The 22283-nt window shown below is 40.3% G+C and overlaps 1 protein-coding gene across 1 annotated transcript; it reads left to right on the plus strand.

Annotated features, from left to right (window-relative positions):
* Positions 1-292: 292 nt before the first annotated feature.
* On the plus strand, positions 293-21843 carry Mtnr1a (melatonin receptor 1A). Its single transcript, XM_042702133.1, has 2 exons — positions 293-488; positions 20975-21843. Exons 1-2 carry the CDS (start codon positions 293-295, stop codon positions 21841-21843), a joined length of 1065 nt encoding a protein of 354 aa, XP_042558067.1.
* Positions 21844-22283: the final 440 nt, after the last annotated feature.

Consider the following 22283-nt stretch of genomic DNA (forward strand, 5'->3'; position numbering starts at 1 on the left):
TGTCACCGCCGGGGAGGCCCGCGCGGGGGCGCTGTGGCCACGTCCAGGTTGCCGCGCGGGGGACACCCAGTGTCACCAGGCGGTGCCACCAAGTGCCAAAGTGGGTGTGGGTCCGGGCTGCGGGCAGGGGTGGGGCGGGCAGCCCAGCCATACAAAACAAATAAACAAACAGCAACCAACAACAGGATGGGGAGGACCTGCGGGAGCCATTCGAAGTGGCGGCGCGGGCGGGCGATGCGCGGGGCCCCGCGGGCGCGCGGCGGGACCCGGGCCCGCAGGCGGTGAGCGGACCATGAAGCCCAATGGCAGCGCGCTGCTCAACGCCTCGCAGCCGGCGCCGCCCGACGGCGCGGGGGCCGGGCGGCTGCGACCCTCCTGGCTGACGTCCACGCTCGCCTTCATCCTCATCTTCACCATCGTGGTGGACGTCCTGGGCAACCTGCTGGTCATCCTGTCGGTGTACCGCAACAAGAAGCTTCGCAACGCAGGTAGGGGTTCCCCGTGTCACCCCTCGGGGACACCCGGCCCGGGGCGCAGCCGCCTCTGCCCTTAGAAAAGTTAGGAGGGAGGGAAGGGAAGGAGGGAAGGGGGGAAGGGGGGAAGGAGGGAAGGAAAGAAGGAAGGAAGGAAAGAAAGAGAGGAAGGAAGGAAAGAAAGAAAGAGAAAGAAAGAAAAGATAAAAGAGAGGAAGGAAGGAAGGAGGGAGGGAGGGAGGGAGAGAGGGAGGGAGGGAGGGAGGGAGGGAGGAAGAGAGAGAAAGAAAGAAAGACAGGCAGGAAAGAAAGAAGAGAGACGAAGGAAGGAAAGAAAAGAGAGAGGAAGGAAGGAAGGAAAGGAAGAAAGGAAGGAAGGAAGGAAAGAAGGAAGGAAGGAAAGAAGAGAGGGAGGGAGGGAGGAAGGGAGGGAGGGAGGGAAGGAGGGAGGGAGGAAGAGAAAGAAAGAAAGAGAGAGAGAAAGGCAGGTAGGCAAGAAAGGAAGGAAGGAAGGAAGGAAGGAAGGAAGGAAAGGAGGGAGAGAAAGAGACAGAGAGAAAGAAAGAAAGGAAAAAAAAAGATTTTCTCCAAAAACTGAGCACTTTAGAGGAAGTGGTTGGCTTTTTTCTTCAGCCTGACCCAAGTGCTTTTTAACAACAAAAGTGTTCTGTCCCAAACACTTAGAAAACGTGGCTTCCCTTCAGTAGAGTTTTGCTGTTGTTTTGGTTGTTTCTGGAAGGGACATCCTGTGGACTTCCTTTTCAAAAGACACAAATTACTTTTCCTAATACACAAACCGGTGGAATAAAAAGTGTGATTGGTTTAGTTTTGTTGTCAGGAGCCCTTACTTTTTTAGTTATTAGTATATAGTTGTAAGGCCCCTAAGTATGCTTTAGAAAGCAGGTTTGCCATTGCAAGTCTACAGCTGGCATTTTGAAACTAGTCCCTGTGGGAAAGACACAGAGACGTCCAACCACAGCTAGTGTTGTGCTTGAGCTGGACCTGCGTTTTCTCCCAGCAGCGGACTGAAATCTGTTTCTTGGGGTGGGGGGAGGTAGAGGAATGTGGCTTCTGTAACAGTCATTGCCATTCCTACCTCTCAATCCATGCTGAGATGCTTCTTTTCCTGGCCTGACTTTGGAAGCAAAGTGTTGGGAACAGGCATGGTGTTCCAAAAGTTCTATCATGTGCTAAGGTAGATGGCTTATAGAAGCTCTGATTTTGCTTAGATCCTTTTGGGGAAAGATTTCCTCCTCCTGGTTTTTGTTTTCTATAATGCTTGTGGTAGTGCATAGTTTCAGAATTATTTAGTAAGCATCTTATCATGCAAGTGAAATCTGAGGGAGAAGCTTAAGTCACTTCACTTCATAGTTGACTGGCTTAAACTAGAGAAATTCTGCCTTCAAAGGGGTGGTAGAGTGGGTTTGTCTTCCTTCCTAGCTATAAAAGCACATATGGTCCTGAGCACTAATAGAGTAAATCTGTGGTTCGACCAATGATGGGGTGCTGTTCTGACTTCCATTGCAGGGAGGACCTGTGGCTGCAAGTTGGGCTTGCACATCCAGTGTGGGCAGGTTTGATTCACAGAGCTTGAGCCACTTCAGTTGTCATTAGTAACTGAGCAACTTAACTTCTTGTGTTTTATGAAGGGGCTCCTATTCTGTTACCTTCCGTATTTGCTAAGCAATATGTTGATTGGGAGATCTACTAGGTCCATAGTCTTCTAAGTCCTTAATGAGCTTTTCTCACGAAGCCTTTCAACTTTTACATTTTTTTTAAATGAGTGAGATATTTGGTCTAAATGCACCACTGTTGAAGTACAACCAAAACCACTGCTGTTGGAGGCTATTTTAGAATAGATGGCTATTTGATAGAATGTTAGAGATTGCTGATTCAAATACGAGCTCATTATGAATTGTGACATGGTTCAGACCTTCCTTTTTAGTTATGTTTATTTTGCTGACTTTAAGCTGAAAAGAGAGAAAAAGAGATTGGAAAAAATTCCCCTATCTAGGCTTTGCAATAGTTCTTTTTGTGTAGACATCTGTTATAGGTGACTGCAGAATGACTTGGTCCTCCATGTCCCCCAAGGGCAGCTTTTGATTTCCCTGGGAAGAAGTTAGCAATAATTAGTGACCCACATGGGGATACACTGGCCACTCAGGCTCCAAACCACTAGAGTCTTAGGTGCTGGCACAATATTTGCTCTGCTCCTGTCCAATTTTGAGTACTAGGATCAACCACATTATGCCTTCTGGCTGGATACCATCGCACCCGGGAGAATCAATGCAGTGGAACTCTGGGAATGTAATCTTGCTATCTGACTTTTGACTTAAGAAGTAGTCATTATCCCAACCTGAGGCAGAAGGAACACATGGTCATTTTAGCCCTCCATGGTGTCTAACTGCAGCTGTTGCAATTTCCTAGAGAAATGATACTTTGACAAAAGATGAAACATATTGTTATGTGTTTGGGTTTTATTGATTTTAACTTGTTAAAATTGAGCTTAAGAAAGCCTGTATTCAATTTTCTATCTATCTATCTATACACACACACACACACACACACATTATACTTAAAACTTTTGCTAAAAAAAAAAGTCAAAGCTCAACAGAATAAATACCAAGAAATGGATACCTGCAAGAGGAGAAGATAGGGCTAAGGGGAGATGGGTAGAAGAATGAAGGGGGCTGGGAGGAGGATGCAGGCAAGAAGTCATTGTATATACTACAGGGAAGGGATGGGTCAAAGGGAGAGGAAGATATTGAAGTGCGATACAGATCAAGATGCATTGTACCCCAAACTGCTTTGTTAAATGGCAAACACATTAAATATATAACCCAAAATTAAGATAAGCAAGGAAAGGGATGGATTGGGAGGGTTGGGTGAGAATGTTGAAAAGGGTGATATTGATCAAGATGCACTGTATCCATCAGCTGCTTTGGTGAATGGTGTCTCCTTTATACAACTATTTAATGATAATATATATATATATATATATATATATATATATATATTTTGTCGGTCGGAGGTCTTAAACTCTGGGCCTGGGCACTATCCCTCAGCTCTTCAGCTCAAGGCAAGCACTCTACCACTTGAGCTACAGAGCCACTTATGGTTTTCTTGTGGTTTATTGGAGATAGGAGTCTCACGGTCTTTCCTGCCTGAGCTGGCTTTGAACCGCAATACTCAGATCTCAGCCTCCTGAGTAGCTAGGATTACAGGTGTGAGCCACCAGCTCCCAGCAAAAATATTTTTTTTAAGCAGATGTTCCAATAAAGATGTGCAGAGGTAGATGTAAAAAAGATGTAAAGAGTGCAGAGGTAGATGTAAAAAAAAATAAAGCAAGAATATAATATCTATCTTTTTAAAATTCATTTATCTGGCACTCTAACCTGTACAAAGATTATGGGGGGGGGTAGAAATTAGAAAAAAGGACAGGGTCACATCCCTAGACAGTCTGTTTGAACATAAAATTCCATAGAATTCTGATTTTCCCATCTAGATCCCAAGATTATACACAGTAAGTGAGCAAAACCATTGATTCACAGGAACACCCAAGGGCACTAACAGCACACTTGAAGCCAGTGCATTAAAAGCAGGCTGAAAATGAGCAGGCGTCCTGGTTTGTGGGTACCTGTGACAAAGCCGATGGCCCTGGCAACACTAGCTTCTTCTGCATGTGATGCGATACAGCAACAGTGTATTGAGTGTGACCTGCTCCATCTAGGAGATATCTATCAACAATATATTCTTGGAAGACAGGGTCAGAAGACATATTGAGAAACATATGTATCTAAAGCAGGTCCTCCTCCTCCTTCTCCTTCACCTCCTCTTTCTCCTCCTCTTTCTCCTCCTTCTCCTCTTCCTCCTCCCCCCTCCTCCTCCTCTTCCTCCTCCTCCTCTTTCTTCCGCCTTTGCCTTCCCCTCATCTCCCCATCTCCCCTCCCCCTCCCCCCTCCTCCCCCTCTCCTCCTCCTCCTCCTCCTCCTCCTCCTCCTCCTCCTCCTCCTCCTCCTCCTCCTCCTCCTCCTCCTCCTCCTCCTCCTCCTCCTCCTCCTCCTCCTCCTCCTCCTCCTCCTCCTCCTCCTCCTCCTCCTCCTCTTCTTCTTCTTCTTCTTCTTCTTCTTCTTCTTCTTCTTCTTCTTCTTCTTCTTCTTCTTCTTCTTCCTATTTAAAATGGATGCATTATGGGGTAAAAACACTGTCAGTAATTGTAACCTTTCCCAGATGTCTGTGTAACCAGAGTACTGACCATGTGCTATGCCACCCTGTCCTCATTTCTTTCAAGTCCACCTAGACTGGTGCCCTGCTTCACCTCCTAGACTATGAGGAGAGTTGGCATTCTCCCCTTCAGAGGTCTAGATTCCTGCCTTGGGTGCACCAAGCTACTATAATATACTCTAGGTGCTAGGTGTAACTATTAAAATTATTTTTTAATTGAAACATAACCTACACATGGGAAAGTTTATACTTAATGTCTTCTTATGGATGTGACATACACTTTTCAGAAAAGACTTGGTAAAAGGGAGTGTGGACAGACAGTGGTACTATTACCCACTTGACTTGAACTTATACCGACTCCAGAGCCTCTCAGCTATCAACCCTCATCTTTTTTTACTGTTACCCTACGTAGGGAAATTGTTGCCTGTGATGAGTTGGACTTGGCTTGGATCTATGGCATAGTTAATGAAGGCTGAGATTCACAGCTTCTCCATTCCCTTAGAGCCACAGCACCATACAGCTCCTCATGAGTCAAGTGATCCTGCGAGGAAGAAGCGTGTTAGATCACACAAGGGGAGCATGGAAGAAGGAGGGGATTCCGGGGATTATAGAGGACACCTCATTTATTCGTTGTTTTACAGAGCTTCATGTTGATGTGCTTCCAGAAGACGTATGAGCTTCTCTTCAGTTCCAATGTTCTTTCATTCTCATGCCCATCCAATACACTACTTTATTCATTATAATGTAAAGAAGGTAACCAGAAAGTGGGTGCAGGGGCTCAAGCCTGTAATCCCAGCTGCTTGAGAAGTGGATGGGGAATCACAGGTTCAAGGCCAGCATCCGACATAAAACTTCTTGAGATTTCATCTCAACCCATGGTTTGGCTCAGTGGCATGTGCCTGCCGTCCAAACCACAGGGAGAATGCAGTGGCTGGGCTCAGTGGTATGAAACTGTCATCCGCAGAGGTACAAGGAAGCTTAAATAGGAGGATCACAGACTAGGCTTGCTATGACACCATCATGTAAAGCAAGACTTTACCTTGAAAATAGCCACACACACACACACACACACACACACACACACACACACACACACACACACACACAATACAGAAGGTCTAGGGGCATGGCTCAAGTGGTAGAGCACCTGCTTATATAAGTATAGAAATAGGTATCATAGATCCAGGAAAGCGTATTCTTAGAAAGATGGCCTGGCTTGTCCAAAGCCAGTTGGTTTGTTCTCATTTATTTCTCCCCATTAGGGAAAACAGTCTCTTAAAAACATCTGCTTGCCCTGCTGAACTTTCCAAAGAACATTTATAAGAGTTTTATTTTTTTTAACTTCCCATGCCATGTAATTTCCCTACTTGAGAGCGAAGTAACCAACCACCACCTTGGGGGGAATCTTTCTGATAGAGAAACCCCAGATTGGTGGTCTGGGGGGAGCCTTTCTGATAGAGAAACCCCAGATTGGTGGTCTGGGGGGAGCCTTTCTGATAGAGAAACCCCAGATTGGTGGTCTGGGACTCAAGCAGGTTTTCATCAGTTGGGCAGGAGGAGCTGAGGAGTCTCCTGATGGGCGAATGGCTAAGCCTAGGGCCAACTGTCCCAACTGAGCTCATGTTCATGCCTTTGGTTGGGCCAAGATGAAAGGTGAAAGTGGCAGAGTTCCCACCAAGGACAGCTCACTCTGTGGGAAGAACCTACGCTGATGGGCAGGCTGGCCACTCCCACTGCAGCCATCCATGTAGAGAACTGTAGGGTTCCCGTGAGCACCTCACTCACAGGAGAATGAAGCCAGCAATAAACATTTCTAACACAAGCCTCAACATGTGGAATGGCTGCATTGAGGATAGAAAAGCAGTTTGTCACTTGGTCTGCCAACTATTTCAGGATCTCTGTAGGATCTTCAAGTAGAAAACCAGAAAGCAAAAATAAGTGATCAGTAGGGGAGCATTTGGTCAAGTCCCTAAAGAAGAATGTAAAAACAAAACAAAACAAAACAATAACAAACAAGCAGTTTCATTTTTTTATTTTTTGTCGGTCTTGGGGCTTGAACTCTGGGCTTGAGCACTGTCTTTCAGCTCTTCAGCTCAAGGCTAGCGCTCTACCGCTTGAACCATAGTACCGCTTCCGGTTTTCTAGTGGTTTATTGGAGATAAGAGTCTCATGGAGTTTCCTGCCTGGGCTAGCTAGCTACTCAGCCTCCTGAGTAGCTAGGATGACAGGCATAAGCCACCAGCGCCCAGCTTGGACAATAGTTTTATATTATTTTATCCTTTCAGTATTTTTACCCTCACCAAGATTTATTTTTCATCTTGTATTATCTTACTGTAAACAATACAAAAAGTCAGATCTCAGATAAGTAGCGTATTATTAAAAATCTGGCTTCTGGGATTGAGCAATTGGGACAGACTTGCAATAGTCCTCAACAGGCTGATCTGGACTGATAATTTTGTGGAAAAAAAAAAAGCTCTCAAACTCCTTCATATTGTCTTCATCCAAAATGGATTTTTGCAAAAATTACTGGTCATCTTTGGGTGTAATTTTCCATTTAAAGTACACATAGTTATTGTATCCATTTAAAACCAACACCAATAATTATGTTAGGTTTTCACTCTACAGTTATTTTATTAAAAAATAATAAACTGACAACTGATTAAAAAATAATAAAAAGACAATCGATATTGGTCTGACTTTTGTCTCTTGTAAAGTAGGAAAATAACTTATTTTCTTGCATAGAAAGATTGCTTGAGTAGAATGTTTTCTATTTGTATGGACATAGGGCAATTCAAACAACTTTTCAAAAATTTATATTGTTTGCTTGTATAACTTCAGGCAAATAAGAAAAGTGAAACTCAAATTGTGTAGATACATTTGCCAGAGTTTCCTATTGTAGAATGCAAGCAAACTAGTATGGATTAACCAACTGAGAGACTAAACTCAGAAGATTCCAATCCTATGTACATATCTATATTTATAATATGCTTGGGGTTCCATTACTATAAGCCTAAATCTCTTCATTTATTTAGTGTGGTCAAAACTATTAGCACACAGGATAAGTCAAGAAGATAAGCTTAGATTCTGCCCTACAAGTACATCCATTCATCCTGCCATCTATCCATCCACCTACCCTCCATCTGCCTATCATTTTGAAGATATAAAGTACAACATGGTGTACAAATATAAAGTACAAAATAATGGTTTTATTTCTATCATCCATCTGTGATTAGTCCTATTTAGATATTGATTTTACTTTTTAAGTGCTTATTCTTTTAAAAATTAGCTAATATGAACTTGTAGAAAATAAAACCAGCCAGAAAAAAAAGGTTTAGGAAACAAATATCACACATATTCTCTAATAAATTGGCTTTCCCTTTTGTAACCATTACTATCACAGGTCTGGGATTCAGAGATCAACTATTTTATTAAATGAGTGGGCCATTTAAACTACAAGCACTTTCTTGGACAACTATACTGCAAGTTCAAAAAATGATGGTCTTGAATGTATTATGCAGATGTGGGCAGGAATTTCAAGCTAATAATCTCCAATCTGCAATCTAAGAGACATCTTGTAAGCACTGGTGCCAGTATTCTGCCAAGCTTGGTGTTATCTTCAAAGTTATCTGCCCAAGGCAAACTTACCTTGTAAAGATACTTTCTTGATTTGTTTCCATGCATGCAACATACTTAGTTCCTATTTAAAGAGTTATGACTTTCTTGTTTTCAAGATTGAGTCTTTGCTATGTGCCCAAATGGTATCCCACTGAGGTTCAAATGACTCTTCTGCCTCATTTTCCCAAGTGCTGAGAGATTGCAGGTATCTGTGTCACCATACCTGGCATGACCCTCACCCTGTCCCTCAGTTTATACTGTACATTGATATGTAACTCTTTAAGTTTTTACTAGTTTGCCAAACTACTCTCAATATCCCCTGGAGACTTTAGGACAACGGTTTCAGACTCTCTGTTAAGTAATTAAATTTTGAAATGATCTTCAGTTCCTCTAGCTGTTCATCTTTCCCAAGTTTAAGTGCTAGCATGTACACACACATACACACACACACACACACACACACACACACACACACACACACTAGTTCTGCATAAAATCTCCTGCTATTTTAAATGACTTTTATTTGATGGTTCTACTTTGAAAACTTTTTGCCTTGGAAGTCATGGATCCACCATATATTCATACAGATTTCCCAGGACCTGCTTCTGCTCATTCTTTATTAGTACACCTTTCAAAATAGTCACTAGAATCTTAGAGATCACTAACAAGACCTTCATTAGTAGCTTCAGTTTTCTCTCCTTTCATGGCTGCTTTGAAGTCTATTTGGGCATACTCAGAACTCTAATGATGTCATCAGAATCATATCATGATACCATCTATTCCTCTTCATGAAGATGGATCCTTAATCAGCTCCCTCACTTTCTCACCTCTACAGCCAGTTAAGTTGACCCAACACTAAGTGTGACATTTCAGTAACTTTCAGCTAATTATGATAATATTGCAAATGAGAAACAAACTGTTTTTTTTTCTGGTTGAACTGTACAGACTCACACATCCATAGAGCTTTATAGATTTGTCAGTCACATTGGAATAATTAATCTCAGAAGAAGGAACAAGAAGCAAAATACATCTGCTTGGTGCCATTGTTCAGTCATTACAGGTAATTTAAGTTATTCAGCTTATGAAGCTAAAGGATGCTGTGGTACTAAGTGAAATCAGTATTCATTTGAATCTATTCTCTTTTTTTTTCAATTTTTAAAAATTGTTATTCTAAAGGTAATATTAAAAGGGGTTGCAGGGGCTGGGAAGGTGGCTCAGTGGTAGAGTGCTTGCCTTGCATGCATGAGGCCCTGGGTTTGATTCCTCAGCACCATAAGCAAAAAGAACAAAGCCAGAAGTGGCACTGTGGCTCAAGTGGTAGAGTGCTAGCCTTGAGCTGAAGAGCTGAGGGACAGTGCCCAGGCCTAGAGTTCAGGCCCCACGACTGGACCTCCCCCCCCAAAAAAGGGGGGTTGCAGTTACATAAGTCAGGTAAAGGGTACAGTTCTTTTGGGACAATGTCTTCCCTTCCTTCTTTTCTTCCAGGTTTTTCCTCCCATCCCATGGAATCCATTTTCATTTCATTCTGCAGTATAGGATACAATGTGATTGGTCAGTAAGTTCTTCATGGTTTGTCAGAATTAAAACATTGTACCAAACTTGTATAAAACATGGATTTAACTTCCAAGGAGATTGCTACCAAGATAATTGAAAGTGTATGTTCTTTTCACTTTTAAAACACAAGTAAGACACAAATAGGACTTGAAGACTACTCCAATAAGCCAATCAGAAAAAGACAAATACTTTATGTGAGTAAATGATCACACGTGGAATTTTAAAATGTGCATCTCGCCAAAGCTGAGGTAGAATTTTGGTTACCAGGATCTGGGAAAAGCAGGAGAGAAAGATGGGAGAAAGTTGGTTAGTGGGAAGTAAGTTAGAGTTAGCAGCAAAAAGTTCTGTGCACCCATAATATCATAAGGTGTTTGTGTACCATGTGTCTCAAAAGCTTTAAGAAAGGTCCTTGAATTTTCACCATAAAGAAATTATAAGGTGGGGCACTGGTGGCCCACACCTGTAATCCTAGCTACTCGGGAAGCTGAGATCTGAGTATCACAGTTCAAAGCCAGCCTGGGCAGAAACGTCCGTGAGATACTTATCTCCAATTAACCACTAGAAAACCAGAAGTGGTTCTGTGGTTCAAGTGGTAAAGCACTTGCCTTGAACTGAAGAATGCAGGGATAGTGCCCAAGCCCAGAGTTCAAGCCCCACGACCAACAAAAAAAAATTATAAATCTTTAGAGAGATAATATTTCACTTTAAACATTATACAATATATACACAATATATATATATATATATATTGAAATATCACATGCCTCTCCATTAATATGTAGTTTATTTGTTTTTACATATTAAATATATATTTAAGTTCAATAAAAAATGGAAAAATAAGTCATGAAGTAAAAAAAGTACAAGACTATAAATATGTTCACATAGAAGATGAGTTTTTGAGAGAAATTTGAAAGTTGCTCATGGATTACAAAGCAGTCATGAACATTTTTTTAAAGCTCTTACCTTAGGAAGAGAGAACAGTACTAATAACCAGGATGATGTGAAAAAGAGATAACATCTCATTACACAGAATTAATGAAAGAATTTCAAAGAAATAATGATAGAGACAAAGCAGAACTATTTGAACATGCTGTACTGGCTTCATCTCTTCCTTGAAGAAAGTAATGAACACAGCCTGAACATGATTTTTCTGGAGGATGATTTCAGAGTTAACCTGTTGACTAAACTGTGAGTCTATTTGCTCACATAGCCATCAAAGGACAGGCACTAAAATGTATTATCAGTAATTAGTAATTTTTCTTCTGATTTTTTTCACATGTTTAGCAACACAAAGCTCTTCTCTTGAAGTCTTGAAGAGGGCAACATACTTTCATCTGTTATGCATTTATTCTTTGTCATTTTATTTAAAGTTCTGTAAGGTGCCTCCTGTTTATCAGGTACAAATTCAAAACTGGACACAGTTCAATGGCATAACAAACACTGTTTCTGTTCATTTGTTTCTCTTTCCAATTGGCTTCATTTTTAATGTTTCCTTCGAAGTAAATACTTTTAAGAGTAATCTGCCAATTGGTTTTAATTTAATTTTTTTTAACCTTTTATTACCTACTTTACTTATTCTTTTACCTTAACCTTGAATGTTTCTGTACTTGAATTTGGAATACTTTTTTTTTTCTTTTTGGTCAGTCATGGGGTTTTCTGATGGTTTATTGGAGATAATATGAGTCTCACAGGCTTTCCTGCCCAGGATGGCTTTGAACTGTGATCCTCAGATCTCAGCCTCCTTAATAACTAGGATTACAGGCATGAGCCATTGACACCTGGCTTGGAATACTTTTATTTTTTCTCATTTATGTAATTTATTATATTCTTTCAGCAAATGTATTTTTATAAAGATAATTCCAAATAAGGCACTCCTATGCAGAAAATTAGTTCTATTATACACAGTTATTAAAAACCATATTTTCTATAAAGAATGTGGCCTTGTGTCAGATGACTATGAGGAATGTTTATAGTGATGTTGGGAAAGTCTCTCAACTGGTCATCTACTGATTTGTAAAAATTTTAATGTTATAAGGGTTAAATGAATTGGTTTATTTTGCATTTATTAGGATTTAAATACAACATTCCAGTCAGCAGCATAAATCATTTAGTATTCTTGGTGTAGAGTTATGACAAATGAATGTATTTTTTATTTTTATGATACAGTATTGTGTTTAACATATCTAGGTATATATATATATATATTCACTTTCTCTAAGCACATCAAAGGTAGAGTCAAATTTCATTATAATCTTATTTTGTACATTTCAATGTATTCTTTTCTTGTATTTCATCAATTTATTTATTTTCGTTTTGTGCCAGTCCAGGGGCTGGAGCTTAGGGCCTGGACACTATCCCAGAGCTTTTTGCTCAAGGCTAGTGCTCTAACATTTGAATCAAAACTCCACTTCTGGCTTTTTAGTGATTAATCAGAGATAAGAATCTCTTGGACTTCCCTGAGGAGGCTGTCTTTAAACCACCATCTTTAAATCTCAGCCTCCTGAGTAACTGGGATTACAGGCATGAGCCATCAGCACCCAGATCATCAATTAATTTTAATATGTAAATTGGACAGTATATTACTGTATTACTTTAAATAATAATAGCAACTCTTTTTTTTTTTTACCATTTAGCAATTTAGGGCTATTTTAATGCAGTAATTTGTTCATTTAAGCTAGAAGTTTTACTGAATACATCAACATTGGAGAAAGTGGTTAAGGAAATAATGTCTACTGTCCTAAATGGAGTTTATGTAATATTTTTATTGTCTGTTAAAATAATACATCATTGTTTTTAAGAAACATCTTAAATTTTCTGAGATGAATAATAGCATAGGCATCAGTCATTTCTACCAGCTTAGAGAGGAAAAGTCAATCCATTTGGCTGTATGTTTTACATACTAAACCATGAGCACAATTCTTACAGAAGTTTACACCTTTAAAACTGACAAAAATCCAGACTAGAACAAGAAGGTTGTATGTATTAGATGACTGTAAACTATTTGAGCAGCTCGTGGTCTGATTTGTTGTATGTGTACTACACCAATACAGTAGTTAAGACATTCTATCAACTGGCTTTCTCTACAGCAACAAAGAATCAGCAAACAGCAGAGCAGGACAGAGAAAAAGAATGAAGAACTCGAAAGACAAATGGGAAGGAGAGAGCAAGGGAATTCTCAGATACAGAAAGTGTGTTATGTGACTGGGACATTATTAGAATAATACAATGCAGATGACGTATATGAACAGTGTGTTATATGAATAGGGATAGCTATACAGTGGGTTATATGAATAGAATATAATATGGGCGGTAGGATCAGTGAGCAGGATTTTACAATTCAGAGACTTTAAGGAGGAAAGATCAAGAAAAGGGGTGAGCAACCATGTCACTGGATATGGGAGAGAAAGAAGCTTATGTAATGTGGTGTGGTTGGCATCCAGACGTTATATAAAAGTAGACTGAAAATGAATGAGGAGGAAATGGTGATTGTGCTGTGCAGTCTGGCTTGAACTGTTGAGGGGAGAATAAGAAGCTGATCTGCAGGATTAAAGAAGACTTACCGGCCATGAGGAGAACTCAGCAAGAAACAACGGAAGGGGCCTCCTCAGTCTTGGCTTTCTGACCAGGGAGGAACCATCTGTGAGAAAGGACATGTGGATTCCATCATAGCGGAATAGGAGTCAGAGTGTATATTCATCCAGAGCCAAATATGTGTGGCACACTTTTACACATCCCTGCCATGGCCACTATTATAGTGATTTATTACATAGGAACAGACTGAGGTTCTAGGAACTATGAATTATCCAAGATCATTTTAATAATTGACATAGCCAAGGTATAAAATTCTTCTTCTAAATTTACGGGCTACATATTGTCTAATAATCTGAAAAGCCACACTACTAAAATACATGAAGATCAAGAATGTTAAGACATTGCTATGTGCTTTGATGCCAAGAATAAAGCTTTCCATGTCCCTTCTAGGGCCAAAGAATACTCCTAAATTGCCTGCAGCCTCTCAGCTTTCTCTTCTTGATCCATTAACATTTATCCACATGGAATTTTATATACAAACAGGTTTATAACAGATGTGTTATTAAAATGGCTCTTAGATCTGAATTTATGGACTTGCTCTGTAAAAACAAATGAAAAATGTTTCCAAGAGTGAAGTTCATTTTCCCCCCTGTATTTACCACTTGGCGGTTAAAGTTCAACCTGTTCTTTTTAAGTCTCTATGAAAAATGAGTCAGTGGGTTTCTAATCTAGCTTTTCAAATATTTGAAAATCCAGGATAAAGTGGAAGATGGAATGAATCTTGGCCTACTGAGAAAACCAGCATCCTGGTGGCTAAGAAGAGGTATTTTCTGCTTCCCTACAGGTGCTACTTAGACAATAGGTTACATTAATTCACTCAACAATTATTATTCTTGAGTAACTGCTATATACCCACAGGGTATATAGCTTGCTCTCAGTCTTGCTCTCAGTCTTTCATCCTTGCTCCCAGTCTTTCACACATACTTCTATGCCAAAAGAAAGTCTTGTGTTGCTTTACTATTGGAAGCATGTTCACATAAACCCCGGAGATAATTGTAGGCAGCAAGGAAAGCAGAGTGGGAAAGTAAAGGAGTTAACCAGGATAGGGTCTCAGCAAAGCCTAAGCTTGACCTGATCTAGAAGTTGAGGCCTACAGTTTTGAATTCATCCATAGAGTTGCCATTACTTGAAGTGATAGGACTGATTTTGTTTTCTGGCACCAGTCATTTGGTCACTGAGGACAATCTCTGAGGAAAAATAAAACTGTGAGTCTAATATAAGCACTTAACCCTCAGAAATCTTGGGGAAAAGTATACCAGTCTGGCTAAAAGATGTAGGAGACAGGCCTTAGTGGCATCTGCTACAAGGCCTAGGAAACAAGGAGGGTGAGCAAAAGCAACTCAAAGATGAGGCCTATACGGGATGCACATAGCTAACATTTTGAAAAGAGCATGCAGAAGGAAATAAATTCTCAGTTTTCACCACTGCAGATTTAGTTATTACCCAATTCAGAACAAGATGAATAAGTGTCTAGCTTGTTGACAAAAACCTTAAACAATAAGAGTGACCTACCAGAGGTCACTCTATCTTTGGTAATAGCAACCCATTTTCCCCTTAACAGACAGGATTAATTACCCTAGCCTTTTCTACTCTTAGCCATTTCTAGTTCTTTTTCTATTGATTCACAGCAGAGAGGCCCTGGAAGTTGGAAAGTACAAGACCAAGGCAGTGGCACGTTTTGCTGTTTGAGGAGGGCTACTTTCTACCTCCAGGGGGTGCCTTCTTGCTAAACACTCTGGAGGGGCCAAAGGCCCATAGGAGGATTGGAAGGGGGAGAAGGGATGAGCATCTTCTGTGACCTCCTTCACAAGGTCACTAATTCTCCATATTGGGGCTCCATATTGTTACAATGGTGATCATGTTTGAACATATCTCTTTGGTTGGAGACACACGTTTAGGTTGTAGCAATCAGATCACATAGGTTAAGCGGCAGATCAGCTTTCTAAAACCTTTTTTTGTATTGAGCTCCAAACACATCTGACATAGCATCCTGAGAGCCACTTAGTAAACAACATGGAGTTGTGTGTGTGTGTGTGTGTGTGTGTGTGTGTGTGTGTGTGTGTGTGTGTAACATTTTTGCCTCTGTGTCATGAGCTATCAGTGTCCCCTCTTACACTGGGTTTTTAGTGCTTTAAATATAGTCCTATTACACAAAACAATAGCAAGTAATCCAGAATGAATATGGAGAAACTGTCCTTAAAGTTCTCCAACGCTGAAAAACAAAGCAGAGTATCACAATGCTCGATAGGAAATGTACTCATTACCTTACTCATGTAACTGTAACCCCTCTGTACAGTATCTTTACAATAAAAATACATGTATTTAAAAAAAGTTCTCTGAAGTCCATTTGCCACTACCAAATTCTCCACCAGTCAGAGTTTAGTTAATCTGAGAAGCAAAATCTGAGTAATTGTGAGAGGTGAAGAAATAATCTATGGAGGCCACTGATGCTGTGCTGGAGGCTGAAGTCCACCAAGAAGGCACAGGTGAGGAAAACTGGATGTCAAGAAGTGGTTCAGGGGACGCTAGGACTTTGGCGAATGAGCTGGAGGCCAGGAGGATAAACTGAACTCTCCTCGGGAGGTCAGGCTTCCATTTTCTGCAAGCAAAGCAGAGTTCAGCAGAAGTTGGAGGAGCTGTAGGTATACTGTTGTCCCCCAACAGTGTAGACCAGTGGAGTGGGGACCTCGAAGTACCAGGTCCTGAAATGGGCCTGGAATCCTACAAAAGTTATCACAGCTGCTGCTTCATGTTCACCTATAACATCTGCACATTGTTTTTGATGGGGAATGCTAAGGTATCTTTTGGGCCTTGTTAACTTGACTTAATGCAAATCCACCATGTTTTAACTCCATGAATGTACTGCTCAGGATGGTGGGATGGTAAGGGTGAGGAGGCATCAGACACAGATACTGCTTTCACGGAGTTAATGGCTTGGTCCATGGCGAAAAGGAATGGGGTGGAAAAACAATTGGAATGAGTAGAAAAGCAATGCTGCTGTTTTTTGACCATTCCCAGAAGGCAGTCATAGGCTTGTTCAGAGGAAGGCAGTTTAGAGAAGGTCCTTTGTAGTTTCTTATTTATTTATTTATGTGCGTGCAATAGGTCATCTCTCCTTTCAAGCTTTATTCATGGGAACATGTATATATGCAGTCTTCCTTCGTGTATGTCAGTACTCTTTGGATATTTCTTCTGCTTGCTACTAGAGTGACCTCCATGTGGTCCCTACGCCTACTTGATGTAGTTTTCTAGGCCTAAAATATGTCTTTCAAATGTCCTCTAGAAGCCGGGTGCTGGTGGTTCATGCCTATAATCCCAGCTACTCAGGAGACAGCTATCTGAAGACCATGGTTCGAAGGAAGGAAAGTCTGTGAGACCCTTAATCTCCTCGAAACTGCCAAGCAAGCCAGAAGTGGGGTTGTGGTTAAGCGGTAAGAGTTCTAGCCTTGAGCAAAAGAAGCTCAGGGACAGTGCCCAGGTCCTGAGTTCAAGCCAAGGGACTGGCACCAAAATAGAAACAAAGAAAGAGTAAAATGTCCCCTAAAAGACCTGGAACACAAGGCTGGCCATGTCTGTGTACTAGTCTAGAAATTTCCTAGGGAAATAGACTACATGAAACTAAAAAATAAACAATGTCATATATTCTTGACTGTCCATCACTAATTCTATAGTTTTATCCAATTTATTGTCATATTCCTATTTTTCTCTTAAAAGACAGAAATTGTACAAGGAAGTCAATAGTAGTCATTTTCTCAATCTTTACACAGCATGATTCTATGATTCTTCCAGAATAAAGACTGGTAGTAAAGCTGGGCACCGTTGGCTCATGCCTGTAACCCTAGCTACTCAGGAGGCTAAGATCTGACCATTGTGTTTCAAAACTAGCCCAGGCAGGAAAGTCTGTGAGACTCCTAACTCCAATTAACCACCAGAAAACCAGAAGTGGGGCTGTGGATTAAGTGGTAAAGTGATTGCCTTGAGCTGAAGAGCTGAGAGAAAGCTCCCAGGCCCAGAGTTCACGTCCTACAACAGACAAAAAAAAAAAAGACTAGTTGTAAAACTAGTAGAGAAAAAATGATTAGCCATTGACAACCATTTTAAACCATTTTAAATTTTAGAATGTATTATTTTATGCCAGTACTGAAGCTTGAACTCATGGCCTTTTTCAGCCAAGGTTTGTGCTCTATCACTTGAGCTATTCCTACACTTCTGGCTTTTGGTTTGGTTACTTGGAGATAAGAATCTCATAGACTTTGCTGCCCAGGATGGTTTCACACTTCTATCCTCAAATCTTAGCCTTCTGAGGAGCTAAAATTATAGGCATGAAACCAGCTCCCAGCTCAGAATGCATTTTTATGTATGAAATATTTGATATGGTAAAGAAAGGTAGGTTGTTAATCGATCTGGAGGCCCACAGAACTGAGAACAAAATATATAACCTCACAATATATGTAACTATGAATTAACTAAATTAATTATGTCTTAAATCATGTGTTCATAAATCTATGTCTGGTAGAGTTATTTAAAAAATCCTTATTTTCTTCTCCAGTATTCTCCACCCATGCACAAACACACTGTATACACACAGCAGATGTGATAAAGCTTCAAGCTCAACAATCTAATCTGACAGTTGCATCCACATAGAGTCTATGGCCTAATTTTTTTCCCTGAAAATTTGTAAAGAAGAATTAACTCAAGGAAAATGAGGGGAATGACTTAATTAATATAATTAGTTGAACAGTAATGAAACATAATTTCTGTTAAAACAAGTGAAGCTCAGGAGTAAAGCCACAAAATACCTATGGCGTCATTTGTGATATTTTACCTTTAAACTTGTATAAAAATAAATATATTTTAAGCTGGCTTATCATTATGACATTCTGCATTGAAAATGTATTGTTTCAATAATGTTTTAAATTGTACCTGAATTTCATATATCATACATATACTAAAGCATTATTTTGAGTTAAAATTTAGTAAAATATGCTGTTAAGATTATAAATATTTCATTGGTCACTGAAACATCTGTGGAAAAAACTTAATTTGCCATTGTGTTTTTAAATCAGACAGGATAGCAATTTTGAAAGAATTGCTTTTGCAACAATTATCTGAAATTTTAAGATGCTATAAAGCTACTTTTCTTCTATCATGACTACTATTTTACTTTATTTAGGGGAAATATTATTCTTGAGGGAAATAACATCAGAAAGTAGGAACTTGAAGTACAAAGCTGACATTAGCTGAACTGTTGCGAAGTGATCATTTATATTACAAAACATGAGCAAAAGAATTCTATTTGGGTATTATTTTTTTTCAAGCATCTATGAGAAAGAGATAATCTTAAGGAGTAGTAGAAATGTGGAAGAGCAATTTACAAATAAAATGTAAATATGTTGTATATATCTACTCTCTCTCAGATCAAAGGCAAAATATATTGTTAAATGGCCTATAGTCTGCTTCTCACCCTATCTAAAGGGGCTCTCGGCCTCATCTCCTTTTACTCTGCACATACCCTTGGACTTGTGACTACTCTGATTTTGTTTTACTAAGTATTCCTGCCTGCTCATTCTTTTTTTTTTTTGGGTCCGGTCTTGGGGCCTGAACTCTGGGCCTGGGCGATGTCCCTCAGCTCTTCAGCTCAAGGCTAGCGCTCTACCACTTGAGCCATAGCGCCACTTCCGGCTTTTTTCTTTTTGCTTATGTGGTGCTGGGGAATCGAACCCAGGGCCTCAGGCATGCAAGGCAAGCGCTCTACCACTGATCCACCTTCCCAGCCCTGCTTGCTCATTCTTGTTTCCCCAGTGCCTATGGTATGCAGGTTATTACAATTAATATAAATTAAAAGTGCTATAATTAACATGAATCTTTGAGTCTGCAAAGGAGAAATCATTTGTCTCTGATTGGGTGAATAAACAAAAGCTATGGGCATTTGCATTTAGGATGGATTTGAGAGAAGCTAACATTTAAAAAGCTGGAGTGAGAAGAATATTCAAGGGAGAAGAAACAGTAAGAAACACATTTTTTTTGTTTTTTTAATAAAGTCACAAAGTAAAAGAGCATACTTGTAGACCACCTCATGAGTCTCCTTCCTTCCTTCCTTCCTTCCTTCTTTCCTTCCTTCCTTCCTTCCTTCCTTCCTTCCTTCCTTCCTTCCTTCCTTCCTTCCTTCCTTCCTTCCTTCCTTCCTTCCTTCCTTCCTTCCTTCCTTCCTTCCTTTCTTCTCTTTTGCCAATCCTGGTGCTTAAAATCTGGTCCTGGGTTCTGTCCCTGAACTTCTTTTTGCTCAAGAGTAGAGCTCTACCACTTGAGTCACAATGCCACTTCTAGCTTTTGGTGAGTAGTTTATTGGAGATAAGTCTCCTGGACTTTCCTGCCCAGACTGGTTTCAAACCGAGATCCTCAGAGCTCAGCCTCCTGAGTAGCTAGGATTATAGGCATGAGCCACTGATGCCCAACTCTTTCTTTCTTTTTTCCTCCTTCCTCCTTATTTTGGCAGTATCAGGTCCTTGTGCTTGCTAGGTAGGTACGTTACCACTGAGTCACAACCCCAGTACTTTTCTTTTTGTTTCAGCTATTTTTCAGGTAAGATCTTACATTTTATTTTTGGGCCTGGAACCAGCCTTAGACCTTGATCCTCCTATTTATCACATAGAGGAGATCATCAGTGTTTTCTTTCTATACATTAAGAATGTGTTCATTTATTATATTAATATAGAGAATTTCTATATTCAAAATATTGAGCGTGTAATTTTTGTACATTAAGTACATAAGAAGAGAATTTCACTTTTGTCTTTTGGTGTAAGGTGAGCAAGTTGTAAGAATATGCATGGATTTATTTGGTACTAGACATAATGCACAGAAATTGGCATAGACCTCATGAAGAAGATATTGTCATTTTCTCACCCTTAACATGGTGTGACTACTGACCTCGGTTACATAGCTGCCAGGGATGCAGCCAGTGTTCTAATCCAGGTGGCTGATGACAGCCTTTTCCCCTTAATTCTTATACAATAGACAAAGCTCCATTGCTCTCTAACAACAGAAGCTAGAGGCCCAGGTGACAGTTGTTGAAGAACTGCAAAGGACAGAAGATTCATATTTTAAGGAAGTCATGTCTGACCTGAGAAGCAACAGTATTTTCACAATAAAAAAACTTATTATTAAAAATAAATAAATTACACAGTTAACCCAGAAGGTTAACAAAAGATGTAAAACAACTAAAACGCACACAGGAGTTTTGAACAGAAGAGAAGCCAGTTTGAAAGGGAACAGGTTTGGAGATACAGACTATACCTTCTGGTAGAGATGCAGGAATTCTTGAAGAATGGACTTGTTTTGACAATGAGCTTACTTCCTGGTGAAAATGTCCCTCCCCACCATGGATGAGTGGTAGTAACTATGAAGTCAGGTCATCGAAGTTTCCGAAATAGCTCTTTTTCTTTAATGAAAAGAAAAATCGCAGTACAATTCATGAAACACTAGCATTAACCGGTACATCCTACACCTTTCTCTTTTAGGAAATATATTTGTGGTGAGTCTGGCAATCGCAGACCTGGTGGTCGCCATTTATCCATACCCCTTGGTGCTGACATCGATATTCAACAATGGATGGAATTTGGGCTATCTGCACTGTCAAGTGAGCGGTTTTCTGATGGGCCTGAGTGTCATTGGCTCAATATTCAACATCACTGGGATTGCCATTAACCGTTACTGCTACATCTGCCACAGTCTCAAGTACGACAAGCTCTACAGCAACAAGAATTCCCTCTGCTATGTGTTCCTCATCTGGATGCTGACACTTGTGGCGATCGTGCCCAACTTGCAGATTGGATCGCTCCAGTACGACCCAAGGATCTACTCGTGCACATTCACACAGTCCGTCAGTTCGGCCTACACCATAGCTGTGGTCGTTTTCCATTTCATCATTCCTATGATCATCGTCATCTTCTGTTACCTAAGAATCTGGATCCTGGTTCTCCAGGTCCGACGCAGGGTGAAACCTGACCACAAACCCAAACTAAAACCGCAGGACTTCAGGAACTTTGTCACGATGTTTGTGGTTTTTGTACTCTTTGCTATTTGCTGGGCTCCACTAAATTTCATTGGCCTCATTGTGGCCTCAGACCCTGTCAGCATGGTGCCCCGGATCCCAGAATGGCTGTTTGTGGCTAGTTACTATATGGCGTATTTCAACAGCTGTCTCAATGCAATTATATATGGACTATTGAATCAAAATTTCAGAAAGGAATACAGAAGGATCATCGTCTCATTGTGCACAGCCAGGATGTTTTTTGTGGATAGCTCTAATGATGTAGCCGATAGGATTAAATGCAAGCCCTCTCCATTAATAACCAACAATAACCTAATAAAAGTGGACTCTGTCTGAACAGAGAAGCACTGGAGGTGAGACATTCTCACCCCATGAGAGCTCACGTCTTTTTATGGTTGCTTTCTTCTTGGTAGATGTCCAGAAAATAGTAGTTGAGCAATTTGATGCTCTTCAGAGATGCAGTTTGAAGTTTCTAAGCAAATGCGCTGTGAGTTTTGTAAATGAGTCTTACTTTTTCAGGAAAAGAAATACAGAACATAAAGAGAGTCATACGTTAATTGGAGAATACGTTTCAGGGATAGAGGATTGAAGTAAAATGCTGAATGAATTCAAGTGAAGAGAGAATGTGAAATTTTTTTTTGTACAGGAGTATAGCAAAAGCAGTCAATTCAGCCTTCCTTATTTGATCTGCAGGCTCACATCCTTAGATTCAACCAACCACAACTTGAAAATATTGGGGAGGAAATTGCATCTGTACTGAACATTTTCAGACTTTT

This window comes from Dipodomys spectabilis, unplaced genomic scaffold, assembly GCF_019054845.1.
Source record: "Dipodomys spectabilis isolate Male_0828 unplaced genomic scaffold, ASM1905484v1 ptg000009l, whole genome shotgun sequence".
In the NCBI taxonomy this organism is placed as follows: Eukaryota; Metazoa; Chordata; class Mammalia; order Rodentia; family Heteromyidae; genus Dipodomys; species Dipodomys spectabilis.